The 20,442-nt window shown below is 41.8% G+C and overlaps 1 protein-coding gene across 2 annotated transcripts in view; it reads left to right on the top strand.

Annotated features, from left to right (window-relative positions):
- The window catches only part of PLPPR1 (phospholipid phosphatase related 1), a 144,092-nt gene that overhangs the window by 117,451 nt on the left and 6,199 nt on the right, over positions 1-20,442 (top strand). For both annotated transcript variants that reach the window (XM_075411565.1, XM_075411564.1), the window contains exons 4-5: positions 3,736-3,868; positions 13,865-14,115. In XM_075411565.1, the coding sequence (XP_075267680.1) occupies positions 3,736-3,868; positions 13,865-14,115 (384 nt within the window). The remainder of the gene's footprint in view (positions 1-3,735; positions 3,869-13,864; positions 14,116-20,442) is intronic.

Genomic DNA, 20,442 nt, shown 5'->3' with positions numbered 1-20,442 from the left:
TCCTTACAGAAACAGGTCTTCTTTATGTTTACCCCAGTCTATTTTTAGAATGCAGTTCAGCAAAAAATCATTTGGCAAGGAGACCGTAAGCTTATCAGAAAGTGTTTTAGGAAAAAACATTAAAAGAGTCCATTTGCCTTTAAAAGCAAGTTACATTGGTTTTTTGATTAAATTGATAATTAACAAACTGTTGGTAATCTGTAAAAGAATGCAGGGAGTATTGGGTGCTCATGTTGTGCTGAGAACTTGAATGGGGAAGATTTGGTATTTCACTGTCTGAAAATGTCAGTTCACAAATTGAAGGACTATCTTTTACAGATCTATCATGGACAAAAGGCTGTTAAAGTGGGAAACGGGACAGGTCATTTTATCTGTCTCTTTGCTCAGGAGGAGCCAGGAAATAACTAAAGCATGTGCAGCAGAGGTTTTTGAGAGTTGAATGTTGAGGAACAAGTATTTGGTGATGCTGCCTGTAATGGGAAGGCAGGACAAACTGAAGTTTTCTCAATGGAGAGTTTGAAACCAGCAGAGGAAAAATGACTGCTGGATAGGTATTTCTAATTCATACTTGGGCTTTAGGGCATCATCATGGTATTTTTACCTAATAGTAATATGAACAGGAATGTGAGCAAGGGTGTCCAAGCAACATAACCTCAGTGTAGTTGAGCTACTATTGCATTCAGGAAATCAAGAACAAAATCACATCCAGTGGCACTACCTTTGCTTGTGTACTGCCTACATCACCTCAGACTGAGGTTCACCTGCGCTTTCTAGTCCCCAATCTCCAGTGCAATTTTCTTGCCATTTCTACTAAATAATTAAGCCAGTATGATATAACAGCTCATTAATCTAGCATTGCTTTACCAGTCAGAAATAAGTAACTTGCTTGTTGTTTTCTTTTTCCACTCCTATCTGTGTATCTATATTTAGAATTCAGATTTAGAACTGAATTGTAACAGTTGCTGGGGTGCTGATTCTGTTCTGGCAGAAGCTAAGGTACTTAACAGTGTCAGTGATTGATTTTGGGAGGCCAGCTGGACAACTTGACTGGATGAGGACCCTGCTTATGTGGAATCATCACGTTTTAAATCATGAGAATCAACAGAGTTACTTGAATTTGGAAATGCCTGGAGAAAAAAAAAAATCAGTTCTTTGGGGAGCTATTGAGACCACATTCAATTTTGCACAGCTGGATTAGCTATCAGAACTAGGAGCCCAGGCCCCCATTGAATTTTTAGAGAACGGCAAGGCTCACGTTCTAGAGCTCACATTAAACATACACGGAAACAAAATCATCAGGTTCAGGCAACTAAATTCAGTGCCAGAGATGGCACCACAAGAATAGTCCAGTTATGGTGAATCATCTTATATCACCTCACATACAGAGCACTATTACTATACATTGAACCAAAGGCACTGTTCACTTAAAAAATCACATTTTGATCTGTTATGCTACAGGAAATCTGGGATAACTCTACTTAAATCGGTGGAATGGAATTGAATAGGTTTATAGCCTGGCAAAATTTACTCCTAAATCTAAGTAGAACTAATCTATCTACATGGGAGTTGCTAGGAGTATCAAGACAGCTAAATTTATAGAAATAAAGATGGGAATTAAAGCAGGGAAATATTCAGTTAACTTCTGATGCAAAGGAACTTTAAAAATGGATGTATTGTGAAAGGAGGACTATTAATATGTTTTATACCTAAGTCTCTCTTACTTGAAAAGTCTGGCGGTTATAATGGTCACTAACTCATGTCTAGCACAGAGTAGAATTTCACCAGGGAGTGAATTGTTTCTCAGTGTGTACGTAGAGCCCCAGGCAGACAGAGAGCCAAAGTAGTAATTCGAACTTCTGAACATTATCATAATTCAAATAATAAACGGTTTGAAATAGACTGTCACTTTTAAACTGCTTTAGTGCAGATGGTCTTTTTCTTAATTCCCAGCCCCATAGTTAGTGAGCTGAGCTTATTGAACTGCTTGCCAATTCTGTTAAGAGCAGATGGAGTGAAACGGGATAAAGGCAATATTTCAGTGCGGCCTCCTGTGCATCAGCTCCCACCCCCAGATGCCATTAGTGACATACATTTTACAACTCCACATCTCTCACCATCAGCGGTTAGAATTATAAAGAGGTTGAGCATACTTGGCTTGAATGTCAGTAATCAATAAGGATGCTCATCTGGCTTAATAAGGATAAATTGTTGCCCTTGAAACAACGTGCCATTCCAGCAGTCAAAGTGAACTAAAACTAGTTCCTTGATATTTATACTAACTCTGGGTGTCCATGTGCGTGTGTGTGTGCGCGCAGACTTTTGTTATGTGTTTCTCTGACCATTCCCTAGCACTATGGAATCCTCTTATGTGTCTTGTAATAATGGATTAAAATAATTCGAGTGCTCCCCTTTTAAAAGCTCATTTCTTCCACTTCAGACTGCTTTTTTTTTTCTAAAGACTTTCATTACAAACTCTGTCCTTCTGAAAAGCTCTCAGCTTCCTCTTCTGAAGCCTGCTGACAAAACATTCCAGGTGAGATTTTCAGAAGTGCCCACTGGGAGTGGACCATCGCTACCTCTAAAGCCTGTGATCAAATTCTGTCCAGGTTTAGCTAAGGCAGATAAACTGCCATGCAACAGACTTCAGTTAATTCTGAGTGCTGAGGAAATACTGATCCTACTCCTATGGGAAGCAGTTATCTTTTTTTATAGAAAGCATGAATGTTCTGATCACAAAAATATACATAATACATAAGCACAGCTGACATCAAGATCAGTGGATCGTGACACTTCAATTTTTATGTTTTAATGAATAAAACAGGACATTTAGTAAAGAAAACAGGCCAGAAGTCATTCTCTGGCCCTCAGACTAGCTGGCATGTGTAATCTGTGGTCAAATGACTAAACTCTTTCTGCATAAACAGCAGTGGTTGCATGCAGCTTTGCTCTGTGGGACTTGTCCCAGGCATTTTCTGAAAGACTGTTGTCACCAGACCAGGCTATGGTAGCAGTCATGATAGTGTAGCAGTATGGGTGACTGGCCATGCTGCATCCATACCCTGGCACTTTTTACTTCATTAGTACAAATATGAGGTATTTGTCCAGAATTTTCACTGACCTCCCCAAAAGTTTTGTGACTTCAGATCAATTTCCTTTGCAGGGATGTGCTTCATCGAAATTTCTTTTCAAAGTTGGCAGGTGCTCTATAACCTGTCTGGCAGACTTAAATGAATATGTTTGAGAAGGTGTGGACGCTGCTGGAAGCGTCCAATATTGCTGAGGCTTGCTGGTAAAATGTTGGGCTGGAAGTCTGCAGCATTACTTTCCACTTCCCCAGATGTCTAGAAGCCTGCGGGGCTATACTGTCAGTCTATACTGTCAGTAAATTTTAAATGCTAATAGCAGAACATGACAAATTCCATGCCAATCTCAGTGAAAATGGGAGTTTCTGTGATTCACAGTATTCATTAAAGCTCTGTTTGCCCCCTGTGTCCCAGGTGTTAGTATAAGAAGGCCTAATATTTGCTGTGTCTTGCCACTGAGTGCAAGAATGACAGATCCTTTTCTTGGCTTGGAGCTGGATCAATGTCAATTCATCTCAAATGAGTAAATGTAGCCTCGCTGTGGAAGTGCGATGTCCCAGAGACACACTGCTGTGGGCTGGAACCAGTCACCCATGTTTTAATGTTTGCTCATGTCATTTTTAACCTTCTGTTTCTTTCCTTTTCCTGGCAGATTTTTATTGGTGAGATATCCATGTATTTCATAAAGTCAACCCGAGAAACCCTAATTATTCAAGAGAAAACTATTTTGACTGGAGAGTGCTGTTACCTGAACCCACTGCTTCGAAGAATAATACGTTTTATAGGTAAGCATCCTGAGCACTGCAAGCTTAGTCCCTGTTAACATCAAAACAGAACAAAACATCGTAATAATCTACACCTCAGAATTAATTAAGCTGTGAAATTTTTGCAGGCTTCTACCACCTTAGAGGGATAGTCCCTCTCAGGATTTGCAAGGTAGCATTCAAAATGTGCCATATCATGCTGTCTGGAGCTGGTTTATATCCTATTCTGCTGAGCTTAATGCTTCTTCTGCACCCTTGAAGAAAGGTTATGCCAGTCAAATCCTTGTATGAATAATTCCATCATTGCTATTCTGTGTAAGCTACCCATTTTACTTACAAATTGGTCCTCACCAGCCCATCTCTTTGGCATTTTTCTTTTCAGCACTAATTTTAACATCCATAGCTCTGCCACATAATGTTCAGCTCAGCACAGTGTAAAAAAGCCCAGAGCCCACTTCAAAATAACATTCTTCTTTTTTTTTTTTTTTTTTTTTTTTTTTGGTTAGAGCTTTCATTGAGTTAATCACTGAGAAATTAATTAAGAAGTTCTGTCACTAAACCGTTTGGAAGTTACTTTACATGGTGCTTGCAAACCACTATGCCTTTTTCACATTGTTGATTAGTGGGAAAAATGCTTACAAGACCTTACTGAGGGGACCATCCCATGGTTCTTTTGGAGCAGGAAGAGGAACAGCATTGCAGCTTGCATTTCCGCTGAGGCACTGATGGACTTTTGATGATCTTAGAAGTCTTGATGATCTTAGAGATCTTTTCCAACCTATGATTCTATGATTTCTGTTGCCCATAGAGGTGGTTGAGTCCCCATCTCTGGAGGTGTTTAAAAAACATGTAGATGTGGTACTTCAGGATATGGTTTAGTAGGCATGGTGGTGTTGGGTGGATGGCTGGATTTGATGATCTTAGAGGTCTTTTCCAACCTATGATTCTGTGAGAATCTGGTTGCCCTCTGAAGGATTCCCAATCCATAGCCATTTAAGGTTGCCCAAACCGCACCCCTTGGTGTTTAGAGGCAAGGAATAGAGTCACTGTTTGCTCACTGACTACCTCCTTGTAGCAGCAGAGTAAGAAGAGGGCAGCTCTGAACTGCACATGGAAGGGGCTCTGGCTTCCCTCCTTCTTACTCATTCATGAGAAGTCCCAAGTTCATGCATGGGGTGGGATGGCTTGTCCCACTACTGGCGTGGGCCAGTGGTAAATATGGCTCCCTACTGACTGAGCGGGGCTTTGCCCACAGAGCATCACAGCACCTCCTTCCCTGTGTACTCTTAGAGATAAGGCATCCTTACACACAGCACCTTACAGAGAACTGGGTCACATTCACAGTCTGAGTTAAAAGAAGCAATAGGAAAAAAAGCTGAAAATATCTGTATCGCTTCTTGCCTGTTGCTGCTGAATTTTTTAGCTTTATCTGTAAGAAGAACATCTGCTGTGACAGTGGCAAGGGTTGTATTGCTTCCATGGAGCACAGCCCTGCCTGCGGCCAGGGATACTTGCTTAGAGCATGGAGTTGAAAGTCTTCTCCTGTGCTAAGGTTTTCATCATTAGCAAGTATATGCTGCAAAGGAGGAGGAGCTGTGGTTGTCTTTCTCCCTGTCCTCTCTCTGTGCCTCCTGCTTTATGCATGGAAGTAAGGAAGTGAAATGATTTTTCACCTTAAGCCACGGTGGAGCTGGGGACAAACCACCTGTGGTTTGTGACTCAGGCCTGGCCTGTGTGCTGCTGATGAAAACAAAAGACATGGGAATGCAGTTAAAAGTAAAATACGCTTGAACTTCAGATAACCTCTAGGATATATTGATGGATAGTAAACTGCCATTAAGAGAGGCGTAGGGTACCGGCATCCACTGGGCCACTCAGGGCTGTTTGACTGTTCCAACATATTCAGCATGTTGCAAAGTCCTAATCAAATACTCTTGCCTGCGGGGTCAGTGCTAAAAGAGCTTAGACTGTGGAGGCTAAGCACTTGCTCTATATGTTTTCTTGTGGTTAGCTTTATACTTAAACAATCATGCTATTGTTTCTTTTCTGGTGGAAGAGAAGCGGGCAGCAATGATACAGTGGACTCTCAGAGAGTATTAGGATATGAACCCTGCTAGAGAAATCAATCTTGGCTTTGAAGCTGTATTTGTTTTCCTCAGAAAAATGAAGTTAACACTATTAGAAATGGCTTACAGTGTTCGTCTGATCTTAAACTACACTGATTGTTTGCTTGTTTTCTTCTGAAACCTTCTCCCTGCCTCTGCGGTAAAATGAGTGAAGTAGAGTTTGATGAAAAGTGGCTGAAATAATTTATGAAAGGAACTAAAAATAACCGCACATTTTTCATTGACATTCCACCTGCATTTTGAAAACATGACGTGGACTGAGCAGCTGTAGCCTGTGATGGATGGTCAGGGAAGTTAGCTCCATACAGCTGCTTACTGCAAAATCCAGGCTGCCTGAATGCTTGGCTCTGGAGAGACCACCACGTTGCTCATACATGGATTTCCTTGCATGCATCTTCTCTTGCTAAATTTGAGGGCCATAAGTTACAGAACTGATTAAGTAAGTTGTCTTCCATGATATCCTAGCAAGCAGTCCAACTTGTTGGAAAGAAGTTTGCTGCCAATTTAGTCTTGGTACAAATTGACTGGAATATCCAGATCTGATGATTTCTTTTGGCCCAGATGTGTGAGCAAGAGTCTTAAATGAACACCTGCAAAAAGTAGTAATTGAACTCCTTAGAACACTGCCTTATAAGTCATTACAGTTGGTATTACTCAAAAGGATGAGAAAGTCCTTCACTGTATCTGGATGCTCATCCGTCAGGAAAAATGAACATTACTTCCTGACCCTGCAAGGCACGTCATGGAGGGCTTTTGAGAATTGCTATTCGCAAGTTTTAGAAGGGCACAGAGGCTTTTTCTCACTCCCTGACTAGTTCTAACTAGAGTTGCTGGGAAGAAGTTTTAAGAATAGTAGCCTAAATGTACCTTCCACAAAACAAACAGAAAGTTATAGATACTCCCTTGAACATTCACTTAGATTTTGTAGGGAAAGAGAAGCATGAAGGGACACTCCAGACCATCTTTTGGTGATGTGAAAGCTAAGGACCCTTGTCATATTATCTCCATAGGTTCTTTTGGATTTTGGTTGCTGGACTTGACCCTTTTCCCCTCTTGCTTTTTCTTCATATATAAAGAATGAAGCATTTTTTTGCGCTTTGATAGAGGAGGAAAGAACTAAGCAAAACCAAAAACCAGCAACTCTTCTGGGATGTTGCCAAAGCCCAGTGCTTCTTTTCCTTGATTTTTCTTATCTTGCCTACTATGCTCTCTGCTTATTCTCTCCTTGTTTTCTTCAAGCCCTTGGTAGCTGTCTCTTTCTAAGATTCTCCCCTCCTGAGTTTAGTGGGCACCTTGAATGTTGAACTTTTTCTTAAATCCCTCCCTGGTTCTTTGTCCACAGGAAGCAGAACAAAATTTCTTCTTGTTTCGTGGCCCATGCATGAATTCTGCATATTGGTAGTAATTTGCGCTTTTATTTGTGGTGAAGAGCTGCCTATCAACTTGCTTCAGTGTACGTCAAGCCCTTTACTGCAGCCTAGATTGGTGAAACCTGCTGTGTTCACTGTATTTAGAAAATCAGTTCCTTTATCAGTGGAAAAAAAGCTGGCTTAGCTTGGAAACATCACACTTTGATGTATGGTGTAGTTTGTTCCATCTTCCTCTTTATCTTTTATAGCTGCTTCCACAGACATTTATTTTGAAGATTTTCAGGTCAAACAAGTGGTGTGCAATTGCTTTGGAGCATTTTTTTCTGTCTAAAACATTGGTGCTGCACTGCTATTCTTTAGTCACATCATCTCTCCTCCCTCCTCTTCCTACCCCTTCCATCAGTTTTACTATGAATTTCTGCTGTCAAAATTCACCATTTATGTGCTGGACCTTTGAGAAACCAGGGGGTAAGAGAGGTTGTTTCCTGGGCCTCTGCCTTTTCTCCCAACTTGAGTACACACAGCCTTTCGTATTTTTATTCACTCTGTCTTGGGGTAATTTCCCGTTCAGTACTTTCTTAACATCTTGCCATCTTGCATTTGCGTCGGTGTTCTACTTCATCGTTTGTATTGCAAATAGAGGTTATAAACTATTTTAACATTATTTAGTGAATAGTTTCAGTCAAGGATTTAGTCTGCTTATATACAGCTGCTATCATACCCCCAGGATCATGGATTCAGACCTCCCTGACTCAGTTTGTCAGGGTGATTAGAGTGTGTATTGTGTTGCATTTCATTATATTGTGTTTCTAATAGATGTGATTAAGTTGTATACCTGCAAAGCCCTGATAACATGCAAGTAGCTTCTCTCCATTTCTCATCATACTTAGAAATGCAACGTGCTTCATGAATTTGTTACCAGTGGGTTTTACTTTGGACCTGTATAATTTGCAGTTAACAAATGGCGCAGATCAGCTTCTGCTGACAGCTTCATTTAAAGCATGTTGACACCTCACAGTGGGCAGCTAAATAATGAAATTAGGGCTTTATTTCAGCAAATTAAGGCTTTAGTTCAGCAAATAAAGGTTTACAAGATTTATACACACATTGAGTTTATTGTAATAGGATAGATACACCCCAGAGCTCTGGTGTCAATCCTCTAGGCAGCTGCAGGACATAGTTTGCCTGACCTTATCCTTCTGTCTGCCTTGGATCTGAAGTTCACTGTGAAACAATGCGCATTCTGTTATTAACTGGCTGCCTTTCAGCAGGGCTCAGGCTATATTTGGTTGTGCTGCCTCTAACCTATACTGCTGCCACAGTTTGAACTACTCTGGGTGTCCCTTCTTATCACTGCAGAAGCTCCACAGTGAGAAACAGGTCACTGTGTTGGGGACAAATCAAACCTTACTGTTCATTTTTATGCCAGGCTCTGAGCTGGCCGTTGTCTAGATGAAAACTGATAGTTGTGAAGCAGCGAGGAAGAAAGAAATCCTGTGTGTTGGTGGGGAGGAGTCTTGAGGTTCCAGAGTACTTTTGCACTGGGAACTGGATTTCTTCTTGCATGCTCAGACCACTTGTCTTTCTTCTTACGCTTATGCCTTGAGGGAACAGCACCCAGGCAGGACACTCACAGGTGAAGCCGACAGACACAAGAGGCAGTAGATGCCTGGAACAGTGAGCTTTGTGGGGTCTTCACTGGGAGATCAAAGCCAATCCTGGGATCATACTATGAGGGCTCAGAAGCAGCTTGCTGTTGAGTCTGTTTGTGATGCCATGGCAACAAACAATAAATTTCTGTGCAACCTCCATCTCTTCAGCTGTAAAATGGATTAATGATACATATCTCCTTTAACAACACCCTTTAAGATATAATGATGAAGGGTGGTTTAGTAGAGTTTGAGTCACAGAACTATAAACGTATGCCTTTATTGAATGCATGGGACCATTAGAGCAAAACCTTTAGAGATGGGCTGAGGGTCAGCATTTCCATAGAGCCATGAGTCTTTCCAGGGACTCCCTCCATTGAAATTCTAATATACTTTAAAAAACATAGGGGTGAGAAACGGGTTGGGGGAAGTATGAGCATAAATATGTAATACAAACGTTTTCTGAGCAAATTATGTTGAATGTGACAAATTCAGAGAATTGACTGGGCACTGGGAGAGAGAGGAGTGCCTAAATAAATGCATTTGGTAGAAGGCATGACGATGTGTTACTAAAGAGCGCAGTGTCTGATATCTCATGAGCCCTTCAATGCATTGTTTCTTTTGTCACTTTAAGGGTTTCATAGTTTTTCTCTGATAAAGCCTTCTACCTCCTCGTTCTCATTTCCACCCACTGGCTTCTCACTCCTCTCTTCCCAATGTCTTTTCAGCTGCTCTTCTACAGCTCCTAGGGTTTTTTTGTTGATTTTCTGTTGCTGGTTTTTTGTTGTTTTGTTTCAAATCAGTGGCAGTTTAAATGTCTGTAATAGTGAGAGTTTCCATGGAGTCAACAAGCAGCTGCCGTCGCTGATGTTAGAGACGTTCATGGTGGAAAAAGAGAGACCTTGAGCACAAGCTGCAGGCAGAAGACAGAGTTGTACTGCAACTACAGTGAGCAAGGAGAGCTGCATTCTTTTTTGGGGCAGATATCTCTGTTAGCAAAAGCAATAGACAGAGCTGGAGGTTGCAACACTGATGATCAGCCACACGGGGAGCTTGGTAGGAGAAAGACCATGAGAGTAGCATGTGAGAGCCCCGAAATTATGGGTTCATGCTTGGATGACTTTTTGACAGCAATTTAGGGGGAGGTGTAAGTGGAGAAATCAAAACTGAAGCATTCAGAATTTAAGCTGCTGAAGATTTAGATTCTTCTTCCAAGGCAAGTGTAAGTTCAGGTGAGATGGAGCTGGAAAGATTTAAGGTTCATGTGCTCTGTCCTCAGCATTTTTGAACAGAATTTCCTTGTTTTTTCTTTTTTTTTGGTTTTCATATTGAGTTGTCTAAGGTGTGTCTCACTGGAGGTAAAGATGTGTTCAAATCTGATCCCCAGTTCCTTCTTCTTGGACTGTGGGGCAGCTAAAGAGAGTAGCAGGGAGTGTAGGCCACCCTCTGTCTCTGGCCTAAATTAGTCTCTGTCCCAGTTATGTTCTAATTACTGGTTTGCCTTCTAACCTCTTCTTTCTCGCTGCTCCTGACACGCACAAACACAGTTGAGAGCCAAGACAGCAACAAAAATTCAGGAAGCCTTTCCAGAAATAACTTCTACTCCTGCTCTAAAGCATCTTTGTGCAGCCAGACTGTGTGGATGAGGGGAAGGAGTAGCTTTATGGAAACAAAACTAACCTCTGTCCATCCTTTCTGCTAGTAACCAACTGTGGAGACTGCAGGTCTTCTTCCCATGTGCCTTGCACTGTTTACATCTTTCCTCAGCGTACCACAAGTTCTGGACTAAAGTTCAGTCCCAGCTTTTCTAGGCCAGAGTGAGCACAGTGAGATAACGCGCTTGCTCCTTAGCAGGGTGCCATCACCTCCCATCAAAGTCTGGAAGAGGTACATGTTCTCCCGTTCCCTCTGTGTGACATTGTATCATGGACTTCAGCTGTATGACCGTGGAGAGCTAGGGCTAGTTGCCCTTCCCATGAAGCCTTTCAGCAGCAATTTGTTTGCCTCTAAAAACCTGGCAACCACGTCACTTCATTCTCCTGCTCTGGTCAGTTAGCTTAGCTGCTGTAGGTCATTGAACAAATCCATTGAACAGATGGATTCCTGAGGTACAAAAACCATCAGGGGACTCTCCACTACTAACCCAGGCTCACTGGTGTTACGGCCTTTGAATCAATTACAGCCAACCCTTTCTCAAAGTCTCCAAAGACTACAAGATGTGTAATCAGTCTGCAAGGGTTGAATTCCCGCCAGCCAAATTCATTGCTGCACATAGCTATGATTTTCATAAGGCGCAGTTTGGCAGGACTGCAAGAGGGGAATTACAGTGATCAATACGCATCACAGTCAGAGCATGATAAAGATTTGAACCACGGCTTGTTCTGCTGTTCTGCAGAGTACTGCAGCCCTCAGCAGCTGAGTCTGGGCCAGCACTTTCAGTGCTACCAAATACGAAAAATTGCAGGTGTTAAAACTTCTCTTTTTTTCGGAGAAAAACACCGGACCACCTTTGTACCTGTGTACTGCCTAGAGATCGAAATAACTTTGTGAAGCCCATGAGCTTTTTCTGAAACACCTCGGTTCCTGGCTTGTCCCTGCTTACACGATGAAGTCCGTGGGCAAGACTGCCTGGCTCTTAGATTTCCTCTTAAGTGTGGTAATGGTCTGGGTGATAATCCTTACTGCATTCCCTGTGATTTGCACAGTGCATCAAAAAGATGCCATTTAAAACAAGCTGTGCCAAAAGAATCTGGCCAAAGAGCTGTATATGAACAATATGAATCTGTGGTGTAACTTGCTCTTTCACCAGGCTGAAAAGACACCTACTGCCTTTTTCCTTTGAACTTGCTGGTGTACTCAGTAACGTAGATGAGGAGCTCCTACCAGCTGTGGAAAACCATGGATTTAAAATATTAGCAAACGAATAAAGGAAATAAAGGAGCAGTGTCAGTCCTCTCTCCATTTCACTTTTAAACACAGACCTGAGCAGGATAAACTGGAGGAAGACTGGCATGCCAGTAAAAAGACGGGGGCCAGTCCTGTAGTCCAGAACCAGAGGAAGGCTACCTCCTTCTTTGACCATCACTGGCTTTTAAAATCCATGTTCATTAATAATGAATGATAATAAACTCATATAAAGAATAGTAATAAATTCAGTCCCCAAAATTGTCATCACTGTGGTAACGCTCATTCCTACACCTGGGGAGGTGTGGTGAGGGCAAACCACTCTGCACTCCTGCAGCTGCTGCAGGCTGCTGCCCAAGGAGAGGGCTCTTCCCATCAGCACCCCAGTGAGGAACTGGTGTCAGAGAGTGGCTGTACTGGTCACACCACACCGTCTCTGTGAGTGAGTGGCACTGGCAATCCCGACTTGACACTTGTACAGTGAATCCTGTTTTAGTTATGGGTTTGACTGTATGTTACTGCCTGTACAAGTGTCCTGTGTGTAGATAGGCCCTGAATGTTTAGAAGGACCTAACTCTGTCAGCTGTAGCCCATCTGCTTTCTGTTAGCTGTGTGGTGAGTGACAAAACCTGCAGAATTGTCCTTGGTTCTTGTTAAGTTGATGTAAAGCACTTTCTGCTGCATTATATTGCTGACTCCCTGATATTTTTAGTTTCTCAGACCATAATATTCTTTCTTTTTAAAAAAACTTGGTGCGGATAAGCAGTGAAGTTGTTACAACTACAGTGGTGCCAGCTCTTAAGATTTTATCACAGCTCTCCTAAGATGTTTTCCCTGGAGATCCAGCTCTTGATTATGTTTAAATACATAGCAATCTCAGCTAATTTATAGTTTAAATGACTTTTGCTTACAGAGCTGCAGGACGGAGAAAGCAAAAATATATGACCCTCAACATTCGCGCACCAGGAGTAAATATCTGTTTGTGCTAAATTTTTGTGACACTTTAACCCATCTTGGTGATGGGACGGGGGAAAGGGGAGCCAATTTAGTCTTTCAGAATGTGTGGGTTTGGCATTTCTGCACACCTGCTGTTCTGTCCCTTTGGTTTGTAAGCAGTACATGCAAGTGAAAGATGCTCATTAATGTTCATATTAGCTGTAGCAGGTATTGGTAGCACTCATGGGTAGTCAGTGGAGGGTGAGACAACTGCAGTATCAAGCAAGGGATGCTCCACAATCCTGGAAGTGTTCCTGTGTTCAAGTGAATGCTTCCTGCTACAACATTTGTGGGTATGTGCTCCCAGTGAGATGAGCTGAACTGCAGCTGTGTGGAAATGTCTTCCAGAGCAAAGCATTAGGATGTTTCCCAAAAGACCTGCCAAATATTGCTAGATCAGGATCTTAATTTTTCAATGTCAAGACAGTGAATAGTCAAAATCCAAAAGGTACCAGACACTAGATAGTCACTTTAAGGTAAGTGCAGTATTGTGTCTCAGCACTACACTGCTCTTTCAGGTTCAGAGCCATTATATTACTGGATTTTGGCCCAGATGTGGTAAAAAGACATAAAAATTTTTAACAACTCACGTGCCTGTCACTTGGCTGCAGGCTGTGAGCCTTTTTCATAGTGGAAACTTTGCAGGCATAGTATAGGTACAGTTTTCAGTGAAATCTATAGCTCACAATTCTGTTCACAGCTTGAATCGCAAAAATACTAAGGCACATGCTTATTATTTTCAGCTTGTTTCTGAGTTCTAGAGTTGCTGAGTTATGCAGCTGTCAGAGTTAAGCATGCGGTCTTGTGTGTCATGTCTTTGATGCAGGACTCTGCTGCAGTCAGCAGGGGCTTTTTCCGGGTAATGACTGCAGGGTTTGGTCCCTTAAATCTCATTATGTCTCTTCCTGTCAGGTACCAAGATTTTTTTGTAAACCTGTTCGAATAACTGTTATTTTTAACCCTTCCTCACAGGAGTGTTTGCATTTGGACTTTTTGCCACTGACATATTTGTAAACGCTGGCCAGGTTGTGACTGGGAACTTGGCTCCCTACTTCCTGACTGTATGTAAACCCAACTACACTGGAAACGACTGTCGGACCCACCACCAGTTCATAAACAATGGCAACATCTGCACGGGCGATGTGGAGGTGATTGAAAAGGCAAGGAGATCCTTCCCATCCAAACATGCTGCTTTGAGCATCTACTCAGCTTTATATGCCACGGTGAGTGCCAGTGTTGATTGCAAACTTGTAGGAGCGGTTTCTGTATATGCATCTAGATGGGGCCATTTTTCTTACAATGGGTTTTTGAAGAAAGAGAGGGTTGTTTTGGGGAGGGCTTTTTACTTTATCTGTAGGGCAAAATCCCCTTCTCTCTCTCTCTTTTACTAATCCTGCTATAAGTAAATCAAACGCTTATTTGTTTTGAGGCACTGTATGATGTAGAGGCATGAGGTCCTAATCTTGTCTTTGCTGCTGATTTTCTCAGAGGCTTTCAAGTATGCATTTAACCTCTTCTTGTCCCTGTCCCCGTCTCATGAACATTAAAATGAAGTTGATGCTTAAACAGCTCCCAGATCACTACTATTTCTTTTGTTCCAAGCCATGGGTTGTTGAACATTTAAAATGTAAATTGTGTCATTTCAATGGGAGGCTGAACGAGGGTGGATTTTGCTCCCCTTGTTTAGGACCTGAACTCCCTGTGCAAAGAAGGTTGTAATAAAAGTCAGTGCCAGAATTTTGCTGTTACCGCAGAGAAATGGACCCCAGTTGACATCTTGACAAAGTGACACAGCTATACTGTGAGGAAGGAAATTGTCTGTCTTTAAAGGTGTAGTGAAACAGATCGGCTGCTCCTTTGTGTTCTTTGGCTAAAGTTTCTGTAATGTTTGAAAATGGATCCGAGAAGCTTACTCACACAGTAGAAGACCTTGGTGGTTTTGCCATTAAGATCCAAGGACTTAACATGGTTGTGATCTCAAAATGGCTTAACTAGGTCTTTTTTCTCCCAATAGCGTGATTCAAATGAGTGGAAGAGTCTGTCTGTAGGTCGTAAAGATTTGAGAAAACCCTTAAACTTATTAATGACAGGGTATTTACTGAATAATTTACCCTGATTCTGGTAGCAGATGAATAAACCACCACATTATTACTATAAAATGAAGATACCACCCACTGCTGTTTCAGTATCCATCTGTTTGCATTAACTGTTGCATGAATAATAATGGAGATAGAAACTGGTAACTCCTTTCATCAGGATTTGTTGGGAAGTGTTTGGAAAACCTGTAACGTTTCATGTCCATTACTTCTGGACAATAAGCAAGCATGTGTGAAATACAGTTCCAAATAAACTCAGCATTGTTGTAGCAGATGTTTTCATCATGATAGACTCTGAGGTGGGAGCTCCAGGAGAGCAGGCTTGGTCGTGGTTCTGCCCTAAGCTAGTTAGATCCCTTCATGGACTTTCCCTGCCCAACCTCCATTATTTCCTAGGAAGGCAAGTCTGCAAGCAGGCTGATTTCTACAACTGAAGGGGAACAATGCTTTTCCTTCCTGAGCTTAAGTCCCCAGTAGTTCAGTGTTTCTCAGCCCCGGTCTTTCAAGAGTACTTGCAATGGGCCTGCTCTTCACCCCATGTAGGAAGATACCAGGTGGAGCCAGGACATGGAGTTATTTCTGAGCCACGAAGTCGTAAAAGTCTGTCCTTAAGGCATTTCAGCTTACAGTCCAGTTTTAGCACAGTTCTCTGCCTGAAGACATCCTCTAGCACTAAAGGTGTTGTCACTTGTCTTTTCTCTACGTGTCAGCTGGGAGTAACATGAGCATTAAACAAGAAATGCACTGTTCAGATCTAGCTTTACTCAATAATTGTGCCTTGCACAGTTTTTTGAGATGTGCCTTGCTGATTCTAAAATGTGTGATAATGTGGGCTGCTGAACATAAAATACAGGGTATTTGGTTAGTAATAGTTGTATTTGGCATACTGCTGAAGATTTGAGCCACAGAGCAAGAAAAATAAACCAGGTTGAACATGAGGAAGCAGGAGAATGGAATCAGCACAGACATTTTCTTTCAACGCATAAATGTCTGTTGAGATCTGGGAGTCTCCTTCCTTCACTAAACCTCGAATATCCTCTGCAGAAGTCTCGTACTTATTTGTCCATTAGTCTGCTAATGACAGTACTCCCACTGTGATTGGTTTGGCTTTGTGTTTTTTTTTTTTCTTTATGATCTGGGTTTTGTATTTATTCAGCTAGGGTTTTTTTTGTCACCTGCCAAAGAAGCTGAGGAGAGCCCAAAGTACCACTTTCGTGATCTCTGCAGGCAGAGATGAATTTTGTATGCCTGAAGTAGGGGAAAGAGAAAACAGCCATCAGCCCTGGCTTCTATAGTTACACAAAAATTAAAATGGTATCTAATGAAGTTTTATTAGTCTTCCAGAAGTATCACAGGAAGAGATGGTAGTCATTGTACATTATACACGCTGCTGTACATTTAGAAACACATGCTTCTAAGTACCTTTCCCAATGAAAAAGATAGGCTAGAAATACACCTTAATTCATTAACATTTCTGTCAAAAAACAGAAAACAGATGATAAAATCATATGTTGCATGTGAGTATCCAGGTTACATCATCTTTAAACAACTGTTACTTCATGCTCGTCCGAGAAAGATCATGGAAGAGTTAATGACAAGTTCATCTAACAGATGGTAGTGTTCAACCAGAACATGGAAAATTAAAGTGTTTCACCAGCACAACTGGAAGACCTCTTATTGTAGAGAGAACACATATCCTTGCTGATCCTCCTGTTTGCCTCTGGAGTGAAAGCAAGGAGAATTTACAGTCATGACAGGGTTTCTGTGGTTGGAAGATTCAACTAATCACTTGCATTGACTGTTCAGCAGTGTTTTTAGGGTTCTTCACAGAATCACAGAATCACAGAGTGTTAGGTGTTGGAAGGGACCTCTGTGGGTCATCTAGTCCAACCTTTCTTCAGCTAAGCTCTTGCCTAGCAGCATGCACAAGTAATGCTTTCTGTCACCTCCATCTGGCTAGAAGGTTCTACCTCATCACACTGGATCACGACCTGACATCTGTCATTTATGCCTGGGTGCATTGCTTCTTGACTGTATTAGAGTGATACAACATACCCGGATGTGAAACTTTCAACATCTGGGAAATTCTGAATATCAGAGAACACTACAGCAAATCTCTTCTGCAACCCAGGTCACTGTGACGCCACCAACAACTTCCTCCATTTCTGCATTAAGACCTACCAGGCTGAGCAATGAAATTCAAAGCCTTGGCGCTTTGAGCAGCTTCACTGGGCATTTAGGTGACTGCAACGTGTTCTACAATACACATCATTGTCAAGGCTCTGCTTCTCTCTTACTGTAGAAATCTCTGTGGTACAGGAAAAGATTGCCCGTAAAGGTTGTAGGACACAGAATTTTCCAGTACTGGTATGAAACTGTGAACTTTTCAAGGCAAATAAACTCACAAATCTCCCCACTTTCTGCTGAAAGGACAAGACAGACTTCTTCCACTCCGCCTTTTTCATCATAGATGTAACACACATTCTAAATATGTTCACATATTTGCGCATATGTATATATGTATGCATGTCCATTTTAAATTTGCGAACGAAAAAGCCTCCTTGACTGTCTGTGTTTTTGTCTGAAAAAGATGGGAGAGGAATTACACACAGGACAACTGCTATCACACATTGCACATTGCTAAATACACTTCTTGAATGTACTGATAAGAGCACAGCAAAGAAGCTGAATAGATAATTTATACAGTTAATTCATATGTAGTTTATTTTTTAATATGATTTACTCTGTTTTCTTCACATCTTTTTGTAGTCATTTCCTTCCTCCTTCTCCCACCCATCAAATAAAAGGTTTTGGCATTTAAAGTTTTGCAAATAAATTTGACCTATAAATAGTATTGTGGGAAATTTTCAAAAACACCTGCTGTGTGTAGGAAATAAAATGTAAGTGACTTTGACTGAGATTTTGGGCTCTTACACAAAGCTTTGAAAATGTGCTCTAAGTGAAAGGGTAAACACATAGTGAGAATCTTAAAAAATATCTTGGCTTCAGGGACCAGGCAATAAAGATCAAACTGCAGTGATTGGGAAGTCTGACCAGAATGGAGAAGCTCTGCCAGTTATTTCTGAGCTCTGCGTGTGATTTATGGATGAACTGGAGCATACCTTCTGGGAAAACAGTTTGTCATGTTTTCAGCCTTCCTCATGAGCGTTTAACAGATTTCCCTTGGCAATCTGTTCGCATGGTTAATTACTGTCATTGCTAAAAATGTTCTCTTTACTACAAGTTTATGTTTTCCTGGCAAGGCACGTGAAACTTCAAATACATTAGCTACTTCCCATCTGCAAAATGGAGAACTCTCCCAGATGGGTAATCCAAAGATCCAGCTTCATCTCATACCTGTAAGAAAACCAGCCTGCGTGGGTTGTTCTCTGTAGCTCGGGTCTGCGGCTGTGGCAGCAGGACTGCAGTTAGTTTGAAGAGGTGATGCTTTTCCGTGGGACGCGGTAAACCCAAGTAGTGCTTTGGTGGGGAATAGGAGAGCAATCCGGCTCCCTGTGGCTCGTTTGTATTGGGTTCTGCTACAAGAAATGCATAGGGTGAAAGGATGGGCGGTAATTACTCACACAGTGGCACTGCAGTGATGTTTTTTTCTGTTGTTCCGAAGAACCTTGACGTGAGTTTTAGCGATAGTCAGGTGCAGATCAACCTACCAGCAGAGGCTGGGCAAGATTGCCGCCTAGTGCTCATCTGCTGCAGTCGGGTTGGAAAAACAAAGCAAGCAGGAACCTCTCGAGTAGCTGAGTCCCATTACTGGTGCTATTACACACCGTAACTTTCCAGTTCATAAGCTGAATTCACCTGTAAATGGTGTGCATAGCAGCACATTGAAGGGCAGAAGACTTCACTTCCCCAGGCAGAGATCTGGCAAAGAGATCAGCTGTTAGAAGTCTAGTACTCCGGTTTCTTGGCAGGTTAAAGTGTAATTTTGCCAAGGTGCAGGTCTGGAGGCAGTCGGATCTGCCTTCCCCTGGTCGGTTTCTCTGGCCTGTCCGTTTCCCTTCCAGGAGGTGGTTGATGCATCCCTTCCCTTCTTCTACAGTAACATACTGAGTTTAGGGCTAACATTTTTAACACCAGCCAGTGAGGGGAAGCCAGCTGGGGGCACATTTGATGGCTCAGTCAGGGAAAAGAAATACAGACAGGGAGAAAGTTAGGGTGAAAGATACGCACAATACAGCAGAATAAAGGAATATATGAAAGGCAACCAACAGAGTGACTTTGAGAATGGATATAATTTCTGTATCTTGATCCCAAAACTACATGCCAGACCACAGTGACCTCTGTATAACTGGGTCATGAAGAAAGGGACAGGCATTAAAATACAGGAAAATAATTGCCCATGGTTGCCAAATAGATCATGGAGTGCAAAGCAAGCTGTGCTGGAAGCTGCAATTGGACGCATGAAGCCAGACCTCCTTCCTTTCAGCACAGGCATAGGAAAATCCCAAGGTAGCTTCACCGCAGCCAAGCTGTTGTAGCCTTGGCCAGAGACTGCCAGTGTGAGCCAGCATGGTGTCCTTTGCTGCTGCAGCAGCAATGAAGGAGAACAACTCTTGGGTCTCCGCCATCGCGCAGGGTCCCGCTCCGATTTCAGTACTGCTCATGGCAAAGTGCTCAGCAGTGCCTTTCCCCAGAAGTGAAGTCATCCGAGAGAAAGAGGAGGTTCATGACCTTCAGACAGCACAGACGGAGATCCTAGTTGTGGTGTTACTGCAGGTGTGATTAAAACAATAAGTATCTTATATAGAGTCTTTTGTCCTGAAGACTAACAGAACCATATCTCCATTTCTGACAACAGAAAAAGGGTCAAGAGTGAAATATTTTCAGCTTTGGTGATTTTACTTATTTTTATTAAAAAAAAAGAACGTTTTTTTCTTTACAAATAAAATGGCATCTTTTAAGAGACACGTCCATGGTTTGTAATCTTTCCATTCCCCAACAGAACAGGTGTTTGTACTTTCACTGGATCAGATGTACACTATGTGAATCAGGTTCATTTACCAGCTGATTGGTAATAATAATCAAATTAATTTTTCAAATGTGTCTTCCTGATTCTGTTTCATGTATGGGAGGCAATGTGTCATCTGAACACATTCCTGTCAAATGAATTTGACATATTTGCTTCACTTATCAAAGCTTTTCAATCATGGAGGCATCCATACTTCCTTGCTAAAAAGGATTTTATTGAATTGTTTTGCCATCAGGCTTGCTTTGCTTGATCTTTGCCATTTTGTGGCTCTGGAATTAATGACTGGATGCTAATTATGACCCACATGGTTTTATTCTCTCTGTCAAAATGCATTTAAAATAAAATACAAACTGCATAAAAACATGTGGGGTTCATTAAAATATATTCAGAACACAGTGCAACTTCATGCTGTGGAATTACATTTTCAGAATCAACTTTGTTTTGAAAGAAATCTCTCTAATATT

Source organism: Opisthocomus hoazin, chromosome Z (genome assembly GCF_030867145.1).
Source record: "Opisthocomus hoazin isolate bOpiHoa1 chromosome Z, bOpiHoa1.hap1, whole genome shotgun sequence".
NCBI classification, from domain to species: Eukaryota; Metazoa; Chordata; class Aves; order Opisthocomiformes; family Opisthocomidae; genus Opisthocomus; species Opisthocomus hoazin.
The sequence above is the reverse complement of the archived record's forward strand: the minus strand, read 5'-3'. Positions and strand labels throughout refer to the sequence as shown.